The 21,345-nt window shown below is 38.6% G+C and overlaps 1 protein-coding gene across 1 annotated transcript in view; it reads left to right on the top strand.

The window, feature by feature from the left end:
* The window catches only part of STX11 (syntaxin 11), a 45,113-nt gene extending 26,329 nt beyond the window's left edge, over nucleotides 1-18,784 (top strand). Inside the window, exon 2 of the mRNA XM_036765760.1 lies at nucleotides 15,160-18,784. Within this exon, the coding sequence (XP_036621655.1) occupies nucleotides 15,165-16,028 (864 nt within the window). The 5' untranslated portion in view covers nucleotides 15,160-15,164 and the 3' untranslated portion in view covers nucleotides 16,029-18,784. The remainder of the gene's footprint in view (nucleotides 1-15,159) is intronic.
* Nucleotides 18,785-21,345: the final 2,561 nt, after the last annotated feature.

Genomic DNA, 21,345 nt, shown 5'->3' with positions numbered 1-21,345 from the left:
TTCTCAAGTTTTCCTTGACATTCTTTCTTTGTTAGCTGTTATTCAATTTGTATCTTTTTGTATCTCTTGTTCCATTCCTTGAGGCCAGGGTATTTTTTTCTCTGTTGTTCTATTTGGACTCGTGGAGTTACTCTTTTCTGGGTTTACCTCTTTTGCTCCTCTTAGTATATAGTATGTCTTCATTGTATTGGTTACTGTCTTTTGTTATTCATGTCTTCAGTCTCAGTTTCTGGATTGGGGCTTTGTGTTTGAGACAGTCTCTCCTCACTCCAATACTTTTGGAGAGTATAGTCCTTTCTTTGTCCTGGATATAGTAGCTGAGAGTAGGCCTTGCCTTCTGTAAAACTCCCCGGGTTTTGGCTCATTCTCCTGGAACCTCAACTTCAGGTTTCGGCCTTGGTGCCTTCTCTGTCTCCTCCTTGCATAGTACCAAACTTGGAGTTGGTTACTATGAATGTGACAGCCCCCAACCAGATGTTTGTGTTGTTAATGCCTTCCAGAGGCTGCTCTGGCCCTTTTTTCTGCTCTGGTTCTTGCACAGTCTGTCTGGGCATTAATTATAGCTGTCTCCTACTGTGATTCGGTTGTGACCTACTGGGGTGCTGGGTTGGGCTGTGTTGCCTGGGACAAATGCTGGTCTGGCCCTGTCTCTTTTTTGGCTCAGGTCTGGCTACTTCGGCATTGTGCTGCTCAAGTGCTGATCTGGCCCTGTTTCATGCTGTGGGATCTGTCTGCTTTGCTTCCTGTCCTCTCTAGCCTGCCTCCACAAAGAGCCTCTACAGGATTCTGGAAGACTTTATATGAATTTTTGGACTGGATGGAAGATCTTATAGCTTGTTCTCTTTGGTTTTCTTTATGTTTCTTCTGGTACATTTTTAGCACTTTACTGGGCTGTTTTTGAGGAATCTTGGCTTTCTTAGGTCCTTACATTTCTCTACCTTCCCTTAATCACACCTCCCCAACTCCTTCATCTGTAAAATGAGCAGATTGGATTAAATGGACTTAGAAGTCCCTTCTAGCTCTAAATCTATGATCTCTCTAGGCATGACTCCCAAATCTACGCTCAGTCCTAGACTTCTTCCCTGAGCTCCAGTGCCACGCTCTAACTTTATGCTGATTAGTTCCACTCGGATGTGGGCCCCATCCCACTACGGCACCTCAAACTAAACATATCTAAAACCCCACATGTAATCATCTTTCCCCAGAAGATAGTTAACTCTCTAGACTTCCCGTCAAACTCAACATATCTAAAGTTTACCATGCAATCATCTTTCCCCAGAAGACAGCTCCCTCTTTAGACTTTTCTATTTTTGAAAATGGCACCATCATTCTCCAAGTCATCCAGCTCAAAATCTTGGAGTCAAGGACTTCCCATCTCCCCTTATATTCAGTTAGTCACGAAGACTCGCAGATTCATCCTTCATAATATCACCCATATCTGAGTCTTCCTTTCCATTCCTACTGTTTCTGCTGTAGGCTAGTCCACACTTTACTGGAACAAAAGCTGCACTTGTAACTGAGCACCCTGTTGCATTTAGAACATGGTGGTTGATTAGGTGCTTTCTAGTAATTGACAAATTGGCCATTCGGTATTTATCCTTATGGATATTCGCTGTTTAAAATAACCTTGATGTGTGGCATCTTTTAGTTCTATTATTGATCAAATAAGAAACTATCTATATAAAACCTGAAGCTTTAAATGTAAGGAATTTTGCAGGTAGCATATATAATGTTTTGTTGGGACATCTTTGATTGAAATGGAATGTTACAGTTCCATTTTAGTTGACTTATTAAAGTGATAGCTCCTTTGTGACAGAGACAAAGGAGCAAGGTTCAAGTCCCATCTCTGACATACTGCCTTCCTGATCCTTAGCAAGTCATTTGGTCTATTAGGGCTCCAAGCCAATCTCTAAAACGATCAATTGCAGAGCAAATGCTAGTTTGCATTGATTGGGGGAGTGCTAATCTTCATTGTTAATTCCCTATACCAATAAAATAACAGGTCCTATCCATTGTAGTATCTAGAATGTTGCCTTGCTTTAAGAATGTATAAAGGAAAAAAAGGAAAAGAGAAGAAATAGAAGGAAGGAAGGAAGGATTTGTTAAATAATTGTGTATTAAGACTACATTAAGAAATAACAAATATGGAGAATTCAAAGAACTTTAAGAAAACTTGTATTATCTGAAAGTAAACAGAGCCAGGGGGACAATTTACGCAATCACTATAATAATGTAAAGGAAAACAACAACTGAAAACTCCAGAACTCTAATCAATGCAATGACTCATCATGCCTTCAGAGGACTGATGTTAAAGTATGTCTCTTTCTTCTCTCAGCAAAGACATGGTGTATTATAAGCGTGGAATGAGGCATACCAATTTTGGACATGGTTAGCATGATAATGTGTTTTACTTGACAGTATTTATTTATTACAAGGGAGGGTTCTATTAGGGAACAAGGAAGTCATTGGAAGGTAGCAGTGATGTAAAAAAAACCAGAGCATTAATCTACTATTTTAAAAGAATTAGAAGGACTGGAAAACTAGTTTGTAGTTTATTAACTTTTTACAGCATCTGACAGAGTCATAAAAATCATTTATCAAAGAAAAAATAGTTCTAAGCCTTGCCCTTTTTGGCACTATGGTTAAGTAGGCAAATTTTGTAGGGCATGTGAGCAACCAGAGTAAAATCAGGATAATAAAAGCACCTACCTTCCAAGGTTATTATCAGCATCAAAAGAGATAACTGTAAAGTGCTTAGCACAGGGCTTGGCACATAGTAAGCACTATATAAATGTTAGTTGTTTTTATTAATAATAGTAATTATTATTAATATTGATTACTATTATTATGAATAGTATTCTTTATTAAAAGCAGAACCAAAAGACAATATATACATAGATCATGACTAGGCAAATGAAGAAAATGTTAAAAAAAAAAAGGAGCAAAACTCACTGGTAAATTAGAATGCACCTGGTTGGTACTACTTTGTTGAAGGTAACACATTTGTTTTTCATTTCTTTTGATGATTGACTAAAAAAATAGAAGGGTCAGAGAACTGCATATGTAATCACTCAAAACCGCCTTTTTGCTTGTTTTGTTTTGCCTAATTGTCTTGATTTTTCCTTTTTGATTTTTCCCCTGGTTCTTGCTTATGGTTTTGCTTGTACTTTCTTTGTTTTTTTTTTTCTGAATCTCCTACACCTTTCCTGATTTCCCCACTTGTGAGTGCCCTTCCCAGCATAGTCACCAAAAGTACTTTATGTTTACTTTTAATATCTTTATGTTCTTTATGTTAACAAGATATATCAACATCTTGCTGTCCTATGAACAAGTCACTCAGTTTCTGTCTCTTGTCTCAGGGCATTTTCTTTGACTGTCCGCCATGCCTGCAATGCTCTCTCTCCTCTTGTCAGCCTATTGGCTTCCCTGGCTTCAAGTCCCAATGAAAATCTCATCATCTACTGGAAGCCTTTCCCCACTGCTCTTAATTCTAGTGCCTTTCCTTCTCTTAATTATTTCCTTTTTTATTGTGAATAAAGCTTGTTCACATATATGCGTTTACTTGTTGTCTCCACCATTAGATTGTCAGCTCCTTGAGGGCAGGCCTGTCTTTTGCCTCTTTTTGTATCCCCACTGATAAGCACACAATACCTGGCACACAGTAGATGCTTAATAAATATTTATTGACTGACTATCCACTGTACCACCTAACTGCCACAGTTATCTTGTAAGGAAGTATTTTATGTTCAATACTCCCTTAAATGAACCATTATTTGTAATTTCATTTAGAAATTTGATCTTCAAAATTTCAACAAAAATGATTTTCTTATACTGGCAGGAGATAAGTATTGGCTACGTGGTGGAAAGAGTGTTGGCCTGGGAGTGAGTCGTTCTGGGTACTAGTTCTACTGCAAGTTGCAACATAAGCCTGAAAAAGTCCATTCAGTGCTCTGGTGCCTGATGAAAGAAGGATGGGGTTGAACTACAAAACCTGTCTAGTCACATCCAGCTTTAGCATCCTGTTGCTGCTCCTTGAATCCACACATACTCCAGTATTCCAAGGGGTCATGATTTATCAGTGTGAGTAGTCACTCCAATGATGTAGACCTAAAGTCCTCTGCACCTTCATGAGTTGTTGTGACCAAGCCTTTCAGAATTTAATTAGGCTGATCCTTAAAGGACAATTACAGTTGGTCTCCAGGCCTGTGTTGGAAGCCTTTTCAGGTTTGGCTGGATTGGTCAGAGTTTGCAGTGTTAGCATAGTCTGTGGACAGTGAGGGTCATTCTCAACGTCAGAATGAAGCATCAGAGTAGGACTTTAGTGGGGAAAGGGGTGGCATCAGAAATGGATCTTGAACATGGACAGAATCTCAAAAGGTAGAAATGGAGGGAGTCAATAGATGATAGTCAATAAAAATTCATTAAGCACCTACTATGTGCTAGGCACTATGCTAAGCGCTAGGGATATTGCGGGCATAGTCAGCAGCTTGAACAAAAGCATGGAGTTGGAAAAAGTACTGGATACTTATAGCATATCCTAAGTAGCCCAATTTGGCCTGAGCAAGTGGAAGAAATAGGGCGAGGTCATGACCTGGACCCTTCCTTGTCTTTTTAGCCTTTTCCATAAATAGGTCATTTAGCCTTTTTTTAATGGTCTTGACAAACACAAACATTTCAAAGATTTTTTGTATGATTCAAAAAACACAAAAAACAGGGAAAAGATTGCACTTGAAACAGAATCTATTACATCAGCATTTTAAAATATATATATTAAATTTAATATTGGAGCACAGGCACCGCACTGCTTTTCTGAAGTCAACTATAATGTTTCGAGGATCCAAATACTACTATAGATTGCAATCCCTCATCATCTCATTAGATAGTTTAATAAGTTACTGTTGTCCAAATGATTCAGTAACTGATGGCCAGCCCTCTGGAGAGGAGACTGAAGCTGGTCTTGAAACAACAGTCATAGTCCAACATCGACCCATACTCAAAACCTTTCCAATATGGTAGAACCTGACAGACCTTGCACTGCTGGCACTGTCTTTGACAATCTAGGAACCACCTCCATACCATGACAAAGCACCAGAGGAACACTTTCATGGAGGATGTCAAGCAAATACTTGCTTAATTCTCTCTTGCTGTAATTTACCACAATCATCTTTGGTCAGTAATAGGTAACCACAATGAATCTGTCTCCAGAGATTATTCAATGAGTGTTGTAAAACTGCAGCTTAGTCACTGCCAGAATTGAATATTGCAATAATATTTTTTCATGTGGTTTTGTAGAAATAACAACATGAAAAGATTTGGAGGGGAGGGAGAAGAAAAGTATTTCTATTAGCGAATACCTGTTTATTCGAAAGTCACTGGTTTAATTTATGAGACTAATAATCTGAATATTTGGGGTCTTCATTAGGGAGCAAAGAATCTCATAACAAAAGGGATCTTGGTGATGCTAGGTACATTTGGGAAGAAGGTGATAGGATTAAGGAATTTAGTGTAGGTGGTCCCTGCTTTAGGGTTCCTAGAAGCCTCCTAGATAGCCCTAAGGCAAAATCCTGGCAGAATATCACTCTGTATCCTAATTCCAAATTGCCTTTTAGTCAAATGAGCAGAAGGAACAGTGGCAGGGTTTTTGCTACTGTCTTTACCTGCAATGCCCTCCCCTCCCTTTCTACTATTTAAATTCTGTCTTCAAAATCTTGTTCAGGCACTATGTCTTTTCTACTAAATTGTACCCAATGCCTCATTTTGAGGTTGAGGTGATCCTAGATCAGAGGTTCTTAATTACCGTGTGTATGTCATGGACCTCTTTGGCAATCTAGGGAAGACTATGGGACTTCTCAGAATAATGTTTCTAAGTGCATAAAATGAAATCCCTAGGATTACAGAGGAAAACAATTATATTGAAATAGTTATAAAAGCATTTTTAAAAAGCAAATTCATGGACCTCAGGTAAGAACCCCTGCCTAGATGCTCAAAGGCTATTTGGAGGACTTAACACATACTATAGCAGAGAGCAAATAGAAAGGCTTCAAAAAAAAAAGCAGAGGTCAAGGGGGCACATGCTATCTACTCCATACGTGATGAGAATTAACTATAGATCTTCAGTTGGCAGCATTCAGTGAGTGAAGCAACAAAAGAGGAAAGGGTGAAAAGAAGGAACTGCCTGTACCTTTTCGAATTAGTTCTAAAACACCATCTCCCAAAAATCTTGTGAAAGAGTGCTGACCTGTTTACTGGAGCAGGGAAGAAGAGTTTGGTAGACTTGTGGTGATGGTGATGAGAAAAACACCTGCAATTACATGCCATCCAGCCTCGAAATTTCATTGTAATAATTCTTCTTTATCAATAGTCAATGAGCTCTAAAACCATAATGGTTATTCAGTGAAACATCTGACTGCCCATCTTCTCAACAGTGGGGCATGATACAGATGTGATGGGCAAAACACACCATTTCTGACTTTATGGATCTGTATGAGGGTTTGATTTGTGAAGCAAAGTATAACCTTAAGGGAATTTTAAAATAAAGTCAAAAACTAAGTGAATAGCTAAGTTTTAATTCAATGAATACGTCAAGTGCCTTTGCATACTATGAGAAGGTGATGCAAAATGAAAAAATAAAATTCCCTACCATCAAGCTGACTGACTGGAATCTATTTTAGGCAATGAGAGATAAAATGTACAGCAACACTGTGGTGGAAGAGGGGAGGATGCCATGTGCTCTGTCTGGCACAGATAGCGTAGGAAGGAGGATACCATGAAATCATTCTAGATAAGGTAGGTTGGAGTTAGTTTGTGGAGAACTTTGATTGCGAGGCTGAAGAGCTTGTATTTTATATTCTAGGCATTGGGAGCCACTGAAAGTTTTGAGCAGGGAATGATGAGTTCAGTCTTGAAAATTAGAAAAATGTCATTAGCAGCAGTGTGAAGGAAGATTGGTGAGAGAGGAGACCAATAGCATCTGCACTCCACCCCAAATGGGGTCACGAAGTCATACATGACTGACATGACTGAACCACAACAAAAAAAATCCATCATTTTCCTCAGGGAGCCAACTACAAATGTTCCTAGGTTTAGCACAGGTGAGATTAATTTTATCTAGCTGAGTGAAATTATTTCTTGTTATGAATCAGCGTAATAAATGAGTATGGAATTTCCATCAAATCTGAAAGGGCTCATTGTTAAAGTAGGAATCTGAACCAGAAAGTTATTGCTAAACCCCCTATGAAGTCATTGACTGCCCTGACTGTATCAAATGTCTTTGTAGAAATAATTAACTGAACATCATGGACTTTTATAGATAAAGAAATAAGATTATCTAATCCAGTCCCCTCACATAAATACATATTGGTTTGTAGAAACAAAAGCATTTTTTCTTAGATATCTTTTAAATGAGCGTGAGCCCAAGCTGTGTGGACAACTCAATGGGAGACCCCTGATATTAGGGGGAAAGTGCTGGACTTTCAGGCACTAGGTCTCAGTTCCAACAACAGCCCTGTTACTTAGTACCTGCATTACCTTGGGTAAGTCACTTCACTTCTCCAGGACTCTGTTTCTTCACCTATAAAAAGACCAGTTGGATTAGGTGACCTCTAAGGATCTTTTCCTTTCTACAGCTGTGATCCTCAGGATTGAGTCATATTGAAAATATGACTCTTAATCATCACACTGGTACATTTTGGGGCTTTGTCCTATTTGGAAATCTCTCCACATTCCCCAAGTTACTTAAGAGATGAGGACACAAAAGCTATATTTATCTAGAAAGTTTGTATTCATTGAGAAGGTCTATGTGTAAAGCAGTAGGTGACATCAAAGGTACAAAAAGTGAAATGGGTTGCCTCAGAGGTAGTGAGGTCTCCATCATTGATAATAATATTAACAGGCAGTTATAAACAAACTGAAACTGAATGTGCATTGGTCAGGGATATTGTAGAAGCTCTTCCTGTTCAGGTACAGTTCAGAAGAGGAAGGGAAAGGAACAAGCAGTTATTAAGTGACTACTGTTTGTCAGGCACTGTCCTAAGTGCTTTCCAGTTATTATCTCATTTGCTTGTATTATCCCCATTTTACAGATGAAGAAACTGAGGCAGACAGAGGTTAAGTGCCTTTGGTGGAAAGGGAGGGGAGTGTCACAGAGTATCTGAAGCCAGATTTGAACCTAGATCTTCCTGATTCTAGGACCAGCGCTTTATCCACTATATGCCCTAGCTCCCTCGATTTGAACTGAATGAACTCTTTGGTTGGACTTTGAAATTATATGAATCTATCAAAGAAGTAATTGACAGAAGCTTTTCCCTCAAGGGGCTTATAACTGTTTAATAGTATCGTTAAATACTTGTGTTATATACTTCAAATGACCTGTGCAGATTGTTTCTTTAGGACTCTTAGGATTGCACAGTGAGCAATACGCCCTGTGTCTCTGAAGTTTTAAGAGAATGAAATTTCCTAAGAGACATATCTGTGCTGCTAAACAATGAGCTTGGGGATATGAGTGTTTCACTAGATTTCTAATTCATTTGTTTTGTTAAATTAACTCTTTTGGTTGAATTACCAGTAGCAAATATAATAACTCCCTTTCCTTTCTAGATATTCCCATAGAGTGGTTTTAATCGGCAAATTAAAAAAAAAAACACTATCATGGATCATTAACTATAGAAGCCATTTGTGGCTTAGATTGAGGTTTTCTTGAGTTTTATTTCATTTTAACAATGGCAAAATTGAATAATCTTTTGAGTCTTTGCTGAAGATAAATGTAAGAAACACATTTATACATCTTTATAGAAAGTATGAACATCAGATTTTGGGAGTGTTAAAAAAAGTCAGGTGTGTTAAAATCTCATGACTTATGTTTTTGTTATTCTTAAAGAGATTGTTCCTCAAAAGCCTCGGATTTTCTTTCTTTTTTTTTTTTTCCTTTTCTCTATTTGAAAGCATCTTTAAATTCTCAGGGCCTCATGGTATCACGTGGGCTTAGGTGTAAAGAAACTTGCATTCTAATCCTAGCTCTGCCATATCCTAGCTTTTTTATTTGGAACAAGTTAATTCACCTCTCTCTGAGCCTGTCACTGAAATCTGTGAAGTCTGGGGCTTGAACCAGTTCAGAGATTCTTTATGATTTCTGTGACAACAGACCCTTTTTGGCAGTCTGATAAAATCTATGGACCCCATCTCAGAATAATATGTGTGTGTTTTTAAATAATTAATGTTAAATTTCAGTTAGAGGCAAACGAAAATAAAGATGACAATTTTTTCCCACCCAAGTATACAGACGCCCTGAAATCTATCCATGGAGGCCTTGGAAGTTGATGGACTTCAGGTTAAGTACCCTGAGACTAGATTCTCTATTCTAGTCCCTTATAACTCTAACAACCAGTACTTCTTTATATGGTTCATATGAGACATGAAGAGAAAGATTCTCTAATAAAAGAGAAAAATATAAATATTTTTAATTAACAGTTCTGGAAGATTCATCTATCCTTATTTGCCCTTTCCTGGAAAGAGCAATTGACATTTTTAAGTACTGTTAATAGAGGCAAAATTCATACTAGCTCTGATTATAAGAAGTGCCCCCAAATAATAGCATATTTGGTCATGTTTGTGAGCAAAAATGAGAAAGGATAATTATTGGCTAAAAAGCTATCCAAGATCTCTAGGTATAGTGTGGAATGGAGAAGTGGAAAACAATGACAGAGTAACATTGAAAGAAGTGAGAAATATTAAAATTCATTAATTTTGTCAATATTTGAGGGCCTAGTACATAGCACTGTGCCAGTCACAGCTTCCAAGAATCAAGGAACAGTATCACAAGTCCCTTTAAAACTTTATACTCTAACCAAGTGTTCTTAACCTGGAGTCCACAGGTCCCCAAAGAGGCCATAGAAAGACTTCAGCAGGGGTCCGTGAACTTGAATCAGAAAAAGTCATATCTTTATTTCAATATAATTGGTTTGCTTGGTAATCTTATATATTTTGTTTTATGCATTTAAACACATTATTCTGAGAAGTTCATAATCTTCACCAGATTACCAAAAGGACCCATGACAGAATAAAAGGTTAGAAACTCCAGTTCTAGACAAAATGAGGCATGCAATTACTGTTGCCTAGGCTCCCTTCAATTATGGGCCCCTTGAAACTATCATCCATTCATGGCACATTTTGGGTTAGCATCTACTCAAAGCCATACCTGAAATTCAGAGTACTAAGATTAATGGAGAGGAGCAGGGAATGATTCTGAGCAAGGGAAGTAGTGTTAACAAATGGACTAGAGAATCTCAAGAGTGGAATCTCAGAAGGATTTCAGGAGGCCATCTTGTACAACCTATGCCTGAACAGGGATTCCCTCCACCACATCACTGACTTGTGCTCTTCCTGCCTTTCCTTAAAGACCTTCTGTGAAAAGAAATCCACATCAGTCAGATCATAGAACCCTTGAAGTGTAGGAGTTCTGTTCAGGTTGGATTGGAGGGATCATGGAGCCCTTTTAAGAAGCTATAACAGAAAAACAAAAACTCAATGTGAAATGCTAACTGGTAGCAGCGGGAATGGAAAAGAAGAAATGGATACAGGTGATCTTTCCAAGGAATGATCCAAAGATGTTAGTAACTGAAAATGAGGGATAAAGAAAAGTAAAGAGTCAGAGATGACTCTAAGATTTGGAAGCTGGATGATTGGGAGAATGATGGTACCACTGAGAGAAATAGGGAAACAGAGAGCAGAACCCAGAAGGAATAGGACATAGAACTGGTAAATTTTGATGGGATAGAAAGAGTAGGGAAACAGAGAATGAGATTTATCTCAGTATCAGTAAGGCTCTATTGTACCTGTGTTCCTGTGTCCCCTGTAGGGAGGCACTGACCTTACCTCTTAGCCTTCTATAACTTTCTAAAATGCTGCCCCATTAATCATAGAGAATACACAGGCTCCCATTCCCTAATTTCCCACTTCTATCAAAACATATCAATCTCTTATTCCCCTAGCTCTTTGTTCTATATGAGGAGAGAATGCCAAATGTGTTGATCAGGTAAACTAATCCTTGTTAATATGTCAGCTAGTTAATTATAATCTTGCCTTGTATGTCAAAGATTTTGGGTTTTGTCCTGGGGATGGTAAGCCTTCTGTATAGTACAGCAGTTCTCAGAGTGGTCTGGGGAGCTGTGGGAGTGTGGGGGCGGGTATCCCTAGGAACATTTCAAATTATCTGTGAGGTCAAAGCTATTTTCATAATAATACTAAGACATTTTAGATTCTAATGTGTTCAGGACTGACATATGTAACCAGCAAAAGTTCTTTGGGGAGAAGAGGAGAGAATCTTTAATGATTTTTAAGAGTGTAAAGGGGGCCCTAAGACCAAAAAGTTTAGAAACTGCTGCCTTACCAGATGGTCTTCAAGAGTTGTGGCTAAAAAAATTCATCAATCCGCAGCCAGCCTGGTGATGGGCCTTTCCAAATTCAACCAGATTGGTCATTGGGAAGCAGATATACAGCCTATCTCCACAAGAACTTGAAGGCTCTTCAGTCTGGTGGGACCTGCTAGATCTTATGTCCTACACCGGCATAGCCTTCAAGAACATAGGGCCATTATCACAGCACAATGAGGTATCAGGGCATCAGAGGAGAACTACAGTGGAGGACCCCAGCCTTTACCTGCTTAAAACCATAGTTCAGGAAGTCCCTTAAGGAGTAATGCTAATGGTAAGCATTTCAGACCCACAAAGCAAGACAATTTGGGTCTGACAGTTTTGGTATGAGAACCTTTATTGCCCCTCCCCCTTGCCTCATAACTGAAAGGCAGTCTCCTATTATGTCTATGAGCAGGGCTATGGTCACAAGCCAAAGCTATGTTTGTGATCAAAATAACTAGTGATGTGGAAAACCAGACCCACAGGGGAAGATCTATCAAGTCAATTTCTATAGTGACCATGGTAGTAGAAGGGCATGGGAGATACCTTTTCTTCAGTTCTATTTCTCACTAAATGTAGCTGCCCAGCACCCCACTAATGTTGCTAAGAAATAATTTAACTGCAGCCGAGGCTCGTGAGATTAGCAGATTGAGGTCTCCCACCTTGAATAATTATCTGCAAAATACTACCACTTCCTTCTCCAATTAACTGGAAGCCAGGGTCTAAATTACATAGGAGCAAGCCTATACCTGAGGCTATGAAAATCCCTGCAGGAACCACATCGTCAGAATTTTAGCAAATGGCATCACTAGTCAAAGAAAAGCTTCAGGAGCCTCCTATCTTCCTTGGGAACGAAAACAGATGTAAGGCATTCTCTCTGGCCTTGTTAAGCAAGAAGAACATCAGGATCACTGATGCAAAGGAATAGGAATATGCTAGGTAGGGATCACACTCCACCACAGAATGTTATTAAACGGACCCTCCAGGAAGAAGCTGCAAGTGACCTCTAAAATAACAAGGATTCAACCATTTTAAGGCAAGTTTAATTATTTATGACTTTAAATACTCAGATCTGTAGAGACAACATCACAGGCTGTCATTTATTGGTGCTCAGCTAAAGTATTCTAGTGTTTTTACATTATTCCTTTGTTGTTGTTTAGTCATTTTTCAGTTATGTCTGACTCTTCATGACCCCTTTTGGGGGTTTTCTTTCCAAAGATACTGGGGTGGTTTGCCATTTTCCTTCTTCAGCTCATTTTACAGATGAGGAAGTTGAGGCAAAGAAGATTAAATGACTTGCCCAGGGCCACACAGTTAGTAAGAGTCTGAAGCTAGATTTGAACTCAGGTCTTCTTCTCTCCAAGAAACACCACCTAGCTACCCACACTTATCACATATTCCTTATCACATACCATATACTGAAGTCAGATTAGATATTCCCATATTATAGATATGCATGCTTTCCTACGTCTGTACTTTTGCCGTCTGTTTTTATATCTCTCCATTCCTCCTTTTCTACCCAACTCCTAACTTTGCTGGTTAACATTCTATCATTCTATCACCTCCTCCATGAAGCTTGCCCTGATTTCACCCCTTTTGAGGTTCTCAATACTCCTTATTTAATAGCATGTAGCAATTCTCGTCTTCTGTTCAGTGCAACAGCACTTAGAGATATAAAGATGACAAATGGCTGTCCTTGTTCTCAAGGAGCTTACAGTGTAGTGGAGAAATATGTCATCTGTAAAATGAGGCATTTGGACACGTGGATCTCTATGGCTCCTTCCAGCTCCAGATCTTAGGATTCTATGACTGATATAGAAGTGAGTGTGAATGTGAGGGGAGCAAAGGAGAGATGTAGTCAAGGTGCCACAAGAAAAAAATTGGGGGGGAGGGAGGGCTAGCACACGTTTAACTAGGAGATGAGGGAAATTTTCATCGAGGAAGAAGAGCATGAGCCAGGTCGTAAAGGGAGAAGGATTTCAGTGAGCCAATAAGGAGGAAGGGAAGGTGTTTCAGGCATGGTACATGGTCTGTATGAATTCACAGACCATGTAGATGGGAAGATAAGATGCGGTAACAATCATCACTTGGTCAAAATGTGGAGTGTGTGATTTGTCACATTTTACTTTGCGTTAAACGATCACACACTTATAGCTGGAATTGATGTGAGAGGCTGATTCCAAACTCCTTGTACAGATGAGGAAATGAGGTCCAGAAAAGTTGTGACTTGTCTAAAATCACACAGGTAGTAAGTAGCCGAATTGAGATTCAGTGCTCTGTCTCTAAATCCAGTGTGCTTTTCCCTTATGCCTTATCATTTGTGTGTGTATGTATGTATGTGTATTTTTTAAAATTCTTCCTACAATGTAAACTACTTGGGATGCAGGAAACATGCCTTATTCACTCTTTAATCACTCTCAGAGCTCTTGATGGTGCCCTGCATATAGTAGGTACTTAATAAATGTTGGTTGATCGAAGCCTTGTGATTTGCTCATGTGCTTCTTCAGGTCATCATGCTTGTTCAAAAAGCCTGTACTCCTTTTCATTTTCTCAATTTTGGTTATCTATTTCAGTTATTATTATGGGAAAATGTGAAGAGAATAATTCAAGCAATTTGCCAGTGAAATCTGAATTTTTAAATTGTTGATTAAGTACTGATTGGGCAGAAATGCAGCATTGAACTCCAGGCACAGAGAGGCTCAGATTACATCTGTCTTTGGATGTTGTTGATGGCAATATTCATGTTTCTTTCAATATTCCACAAAACAAAAAGTCTAGGAAGCCAGCAGCTGTTGTTGGCATGCTGATCACCACCCCTAAGAGATAAAGTGTTGGAGAATTGAGGGAGTCTTTCCTTCTAACAAATCATTAAGAACTCTGGACTCTCTGTCTCTGCCTCTGCCTCTACACACAGACACACACACACACACACACACTCACACACACACACACAGTTCTTTCTCAAGATATCATCTCATTTGCTTCCTCACAATAACTTTATGTGGGGCAGATATTATTATCACTCTTGCAGAGGAGGAAACCAAGTTTTCCAAGACAAATAGTAAGTAGTGAAAGCAGGACTAGCACACTGGTAATTAATACTGATATTATATAGAGTATCATAATATGTATTACTGTTATTTTTGTTATAGCTAGCACGTATATTACACTTCAAGGTTTACAAAGTGCTTTGCATATGTTATCTTATTTGATCCTCACAATGGCCCTGAGATTTAGGCTTCATTATTATCCTCATGTTGCAGATGAGGACTCTGAGGCTCAGAAAGGTTATGTGATTTGCCCAGGGTCACACAGCTGGGAAGTGTGAGGCAGGATTCAAACTCCAATTTCCCAGACTGCCATGTCCAGCTCTCTGTCCACTGTGCCACCTAACTGCCTGGAAACTGTCCTGAGGAGTCAGGACACCTATGTTCTTTTGCTACCTCACACACTAGCTGTGTGACCATGACTATATCATCTCTTAAAGCCCAATTTCCTCATATTGAAAATGGGATTAATAATAATACAGGTGCTACTACCTCATCCGGTTATTATGAAGAAGGTGCTTTGGAAACTTCCAAGCACTATATGGTTATGAATTAAAACAATAATATTTATTATAATACTATATTACATTGTTATAATAATACATTGTTCCATCTCTCCAAGCATTTGACGATGGCTGGGAGAACTCTTCAAAATATGCGAACGTTGTCGAACTCGTCTCATTTCGCATTCTGTCTATTTGCAGGCAAGATGAAAGACCGGCTCCCAGAGCTGCTGGAATTAGCCAGGCAGTACGACCAACAGTTTGCTGAAGGAGAGGATGAAGCGGACGTGGCCCAGGAAAATATTATATTTGAGACAGACTACATCCTGGAATCTTTGTACAAAGACATCCGAGACATCCAGACAGAGAATCATCTGCTGACCGTGGACGTCAAGCGTCTGGGCAAGCAGAACGCCCGCTTCCTCACCTCCATGCGCCGCCTCAGCAGCATTAAGCGGGACACCAACTCCATTGCTAAGGATATCAAAACCCGGGGAGAAGCCATCCATAAGAAGCTCCAGAGCATGAAAGCTTTCAGCGAGGCAGCCGAGGAGAAGCACGGAGCCAATTCCGCCATGGCCCGAATCTCCAAGGCCCAGTACAACGCGCTCACTCGGGCTTTCCAGGAGGCCATGCATGATTACAACCAAGCCGAGATGAACCAGAGGGAGAACTGCAAGATCCGTATTCAGCGTCAGCTGGAGATCATGGGCAAAGAGGTCTCCGGCGCTCAGATAGAAGAGATGTGCGAGCAAGGCAAGTGGGATGTTTTCTCCGAGAACCTCCTGGCTGATGTGAAGGGGGCCCGGTCGGCCCTGAACGAAATTGAGAGCCGGCACAAGGAGCTGGTGAAATTGGAGAGCCGCATCCGGGAGGTGCATGAACTCTTCCTCCAGATGGCTTTGCTCGTGGAAGAGCAGGGGGACGCCCTAGACGTCATAGAATTGAACGTGGAAAAGATCCAGAGCTACACAGGAGAGGCAAAAGCTCACGTGAAGAAAGCCGTGGAGTACAAGAAGAAGAACCCTTGTCGGACATTTTGCTGCTACTGCTGTCGGTGCCTTGAATGAGACGGATGTGACTGAAACCCCTGGGCCCCCATCACCACCAACTGACTGTGACTAGAATATGCTGAATGAACACATTCTAAGCAAGACTTTTACAGGTTTTGGAACAAAAATGAGTTGGACCTCCCTCGCCGGGGCCTCGGGAATGGTTGTTGGTCATCTTTGTATCTCTCAAAGGGAAGCAGCAGCAGCAGCAGAAGAAGAAGAAGGTTGGGTTAAGATGCTCGATTTCACCTCCTCTCTAAAAGATAATTGATACAGCCAAAGTTTTCATCAGTAAAAAAACAAGATTTGCTATAATACTAACTCGCATTAGCTCTGTGTATAGTGTATCCAAAATGCTTTCATTCTTTTTATGGAAAATAAAGACAGGACCAACATTCTTATCCCTGGAAAGTGAGTGTTATAAGCATTTTTCTCAGTATTCTTAGCAAGGGGAAGGAAACCCAATTATGGGTCCACTAAAATTATGAGGTTTCTTAGTCATCTGATCATGGTCAAATAGGCTGGTTCCAATAGAATTGGAAAAGTAAATTACTTCCTCACATAACTAGATGCTGGAATCCTCCTGGGACCTGGTCCTTAAGAATTTAATTCACTTGAAAACAGAGAAAAAATGTAAAATTGCTTGTTTTTCTCCCTCGCTGAATTGGGTTTTTTTTTTTATTTTTTTAAGGTCACAACCAAGACAACCTCCCAGTCTAATCTTTATTATTGTATTAAACATTCATTAGTTACTTGTTTCTTTTCTGTTGGAGAGCATTTTGGGGACAGTTTTCAAATATTTTAAGCACTGAAGATTGAATAGGTACAAAGCACTTGGGTTACAGCACCAGTGTTTTTAGACATCTGTATATGTTAAACTAACAGAAAGTTGACTTTTTAACTTGTCAATTTTATGCACACATGAATGTCCTGGCACATGTAAGAGTAGAACATTAGCATTCACTGTGGTTTGTACATAAGTGCTAAGCCAGCTCACTTTCCTTCAGATTTATGAATATCCTTTATTAAAAATAAATACTATTTAGATCCCTGGACTTTAAGAAGCCCTCTCACACCAAAAAAAAATCCCTCCTCTGTCCTGTAAATCCTACCAAAAAATTCATTTGGAAGCTCTTTGTATTGATTCTTTTTGGCAAAGATAAGTAAAAAGCGCCAGAAAGACATAGAGAACAAAACACACCAGCACTAATTTGAGAATGTCTAGGACAGATGACAAGCAATTAGCCACAGCTAATTCTTCCTTTTTGTCCCATGGTAGGCTGGAAAAAGCCCTAGCCTGGAAATGAGAACACCTCAGGGATCACATCTTGCTCTACCACTTCAGTGTCTATGTAACATTGACCAAGTCACTTTACTCTCTTAGTTCTAGTATCCTCATCTATAAAATAAGGAGTCTTATATGAAAATAATAGCTATAAAATGCAAAATAGTATCTATTATAAGGAATTAATGAGGACAATAAAGACCTAAATGACCACTTGAGTACTTGCCATCTGGCAGATTTTATTAATTTAGCTTATTCTATTTCATATGGGCCATTCCTTCTCTCTTGTGGAGTTTAGAACTATCTGTGAAATACAAACATTTAGGAATCTAGGGTATTTTAAAGTAGAACTATCTGCTAACCTTTTGTCACAAGCCTTTTTAAGTACTAATTATAGCTTTTCCCTATATTTTTGTGTTACATCCTTTTAAACCTCAGCCCCATATAATTTTATCTATTATTATAAACTAAAATTTACTGAGTTAGACACTGTGCCTAGGAGGAAATTGTCAGGGAAAACTCACATTGAAAACTGAAATTATTTCATATGAGGATATCTTGTCTCTTCCCAGCCTTGTGATGAGTTGGAGTATAAAACTTTTACCAGTGACCAAAATCACCAATTAACATTGATCCAGCCCACATTAACCATCTACCCTGTCCCCTTTCCAATCAACCTTTCTGCTACAAATAGATTCTTGGGAAAACTCAGATAAAAGGGATAAAAAGATGAAGTAGAGTATTTATTTATAGCTCCTTCAACTTTTTTTTTTGAGCTCTGTGGCCTTGTCGGCAAGAGATCTTTGATATTTTAATGGTTAATCCTAGGGGAAACTAAGTATTTTGAATTCTATCACCTTCATAGTCATTACTGTTTCCCTGGTTTCAAATACATCTGCTACTTTCTGCTTGTGTGATCCTGAGCAAGGCTCTTAACCACTCTGGGCCCCAGTTTCCTTATACTTAAAATAAGGGAGTAAGACTAGGTGAAGGTTCTTCCCGCTCTAAATTTAAGATGCCTTCTCAATAACTCGACTATTACTAACTTAAGACTATAACTTGAGATATTCAATTTTCCCTCCCCTTTTTTGTACATATGTATTTTTATGAACAATTTGTATGAAAACATTGAAAAGTAAACTCTATTTATACCACTCCATATTCTGTTCCAAGCTTTGTTTATGTCACTACATGTAGTTTTACATAATTGTAATTAGTTTTTACAATTCTGCTTTATTTACTTAACATTGTTTTATTTATCTCTTTCTGTATATTGACATTATTTGCATACTTGTCATTTTTAATAGCTACATAATATTCCATAGTATTAATATACTATCATTTGCATTTCTGTTATATTAATGTAAAATATTTGGGTTGTTTCTGATGTTTTACTCTTACAAATAGAATTACTATAAACATCTTTGTATAAATTACATTTATTTTCTTTAGATCATTTCCTTTATTAAAGTAGTATTTTGATGTCTCATCACAGTATGATGTCTTCTGAGACTATGATAGCATAGAATTAATTGTGTCAGGTGCTTACAAATTAGAAAGAATTGGGGGATGGGCTAGGCAATGGACTGTGCTTGACGTCCAAGTCAGACCACTGGCTGATTGATTTTGTTTGTCCAGAGTTCTATATCAGCTATATCAGCTATATCAGATCCTTAAACAATTGAACTATTTGTTGAATTACAAGGTCAAAGAATATGAGGTATTCTGTGACTCTACCAAATATTTCCTGCTGTTCTCTTGGAACATGGGGCCAATTTACATGCCACCAGGCTCTTTGTACCCATTTTGAGTCAAAGTTGCTTTAATCTGTTTCCTTTGCTATTAATGAGTCTATTCTTTCTTTCGTGTGAAGATCCTCACAAGTTAGAAAAAGAAATTATTATTTACAATGTTATATTTTGTATGGCATAGGGGTAGTTATTTTATCTAAAGAATATCAGCTAATGTCCACTGCAGGGAAGAACTATTCATACGTTTTATTTAAGGTTATACTTACCCACTTTGTAGTACTTTTGTGACTCTGGAATTCAACTGCTTTGGGTCTCGGTTTCCTCATCTATAAAATGAAAAGAGAGAACTAGAATCAAAAGTTCTTAATCTGAGGGCACACGAACTTTAAAAATAATTTTGATAACTGTATTTCAATATACTCAATTTCCTTTGTAATCCCATGTATTTTATTTTATGCATCTAAAAACATTATTCTAAGAATGGTGTCCATAGGCTTCAGCAGACGACAAAGGGGTGCATTAGAGAAAAAAAAGTTACAAATCCTTGACCTAAAAAACCTTATGAGTGTGGAAAGGTCTGGAGGCATGTGGCGGGGACAGCTATATCCATGGGCAAAGTGATCTCCATCAGATTGGCTGTGGCTGATAGCAAGGGAAGCTTCCACATCAGAGAGTTCAGCTACTACCAGGAGAGAGGCCACAGGAAAGAGATGGAGCTTGGCCAACTGTTGACCAGATAGGGCCTAGGGCCAAGGTGAAATGGGAGGTGTTCTGATGAGGCTTCTTAGAAAAAAAACCAACCAAAAAAAAAACCCACCCAACTAGCCTCTTAACTGAGTGTAAACATAGGTGCATGTTAAGTTATAGGGGAGAACAAAATACATCGGAAGATAAGCCTCAGGAAAATAAGAAAACAAAAAAAGGTATTATAGACTATATTAGACTAGATTATATAAAAGCGTCACACTTATACAAAGTATCCCAAAGGTTTTACTACAGCTTTAAGTTTTAATATATAATTTAATGCACTAAGACTTCGGGGACATCCTGTATAACCTGAATATTTTCTTCAGAAAATGGAAGATGCTGGACACTGAAAACACTGAATAGTTTGATACTTCAGTGGATCTTAAATCTTATCCATGTTGGTACTTCTTCCTGTGCTCCTGAGATGTAGATTTCACTGTAACCAGGCCTGGATATGCTTTGGTAGTTTTGCCCATGTTGTCCCATAAACCTCATATAAGGGACCCACCCAAACAATGAGGGAGTGCATGAGGGGGTGTCTTTCTCTACGTCTCTTGTTACCACATCAGTACTAGAGCCTAGTACATGAACTGTCCCTCTTAATGAATGGCCAGCCCATCTTTTTTCAAAGTCATACACCAATCTGACGTCATCCTTTAGGCCGTTTCTATTACACTTATTACTATTTCTGTATTATGTTGTAGGCTACTCACATTTACCACGTTCCTCACTTTTGCTGAATGACTTGCATCTTTAATTGGATTCAATTCAATTAGATAAATAGTCTACTGAGCCTACAGTATTCCATGACTCAGACATAATCCACTGAAAGAATATCGGCATTAGGAAAGAAAGACTTTTGTTTTAGGGGTCATTGAAAACACTGCACAAAAGAGCTTTGGGCCCAGACATATGTACCAATAGATCAGTTCTGGATGGATTAGTCCATCCAATTGTGGATCATAGTTGGGACAATAGATGTTCTTCATCCACTTAGTTTTTCCCATGTGGACAGTTAAGCTGAACTCTTTTGAATTATTATGGATATTATTTAGGAGACTGTACAATGAATAAATGAAACTCTGAGGAACATTACCAAGAAAAAGGAAATAAATTATGTCTCAACAGACAGGAAATGACTAATTATTGATGTGGTAGACTTTTCTGAATCAGCTGTCTGTACAGAGTCAGATCACTGACTTGTTGGCTCAAAGAGATCAAAGTCAACACCAAAATTGAAAAAAAAAAAGTAAAGAGCATGCAATTAAAATAGCTCAATCTGATTTATCTGAACAAGAAATCGACATAAGAAATTGGGAAATGAATGATGAGAGATATCACCATTTCCTATTTTAACTGAATTTTAACTGAATTAACTGAATTTAACTAATTTAACTGAAGTGAAGGGACTGCCAAAATGAGCAGTCCAAAAGAGCCTAGTAATGTCTTCAGGCAGTAAACACTTAACTAACTTTCTTGCTAAATGGTAAGACATGATAGCAAAGAGTACCACCAGTACAGATTATAAACTCATTTACAAAGTATTACTCAG

This window comes from Trichosurus vulpecula, chromosome 7 (assembly GCF_011100635.1).
Source record: "Trichosurus vulpecula isolate mTriVul1 chromosome 7, mTriVul1.pri, whole genome shotgun sequence".
Taxonomy (NCBI): Eukaryota; Metazoa; Chordata; class Mammalia; order Diprotodontia; family Phalangeridae; genus Trichosurus; species Trichosurus vulpecula.
The sequence above is the reverse complement of the archived record's forward strand: the minus strand, read 5'-3'. Positions and strand labels throughout refer to the sequence as shown.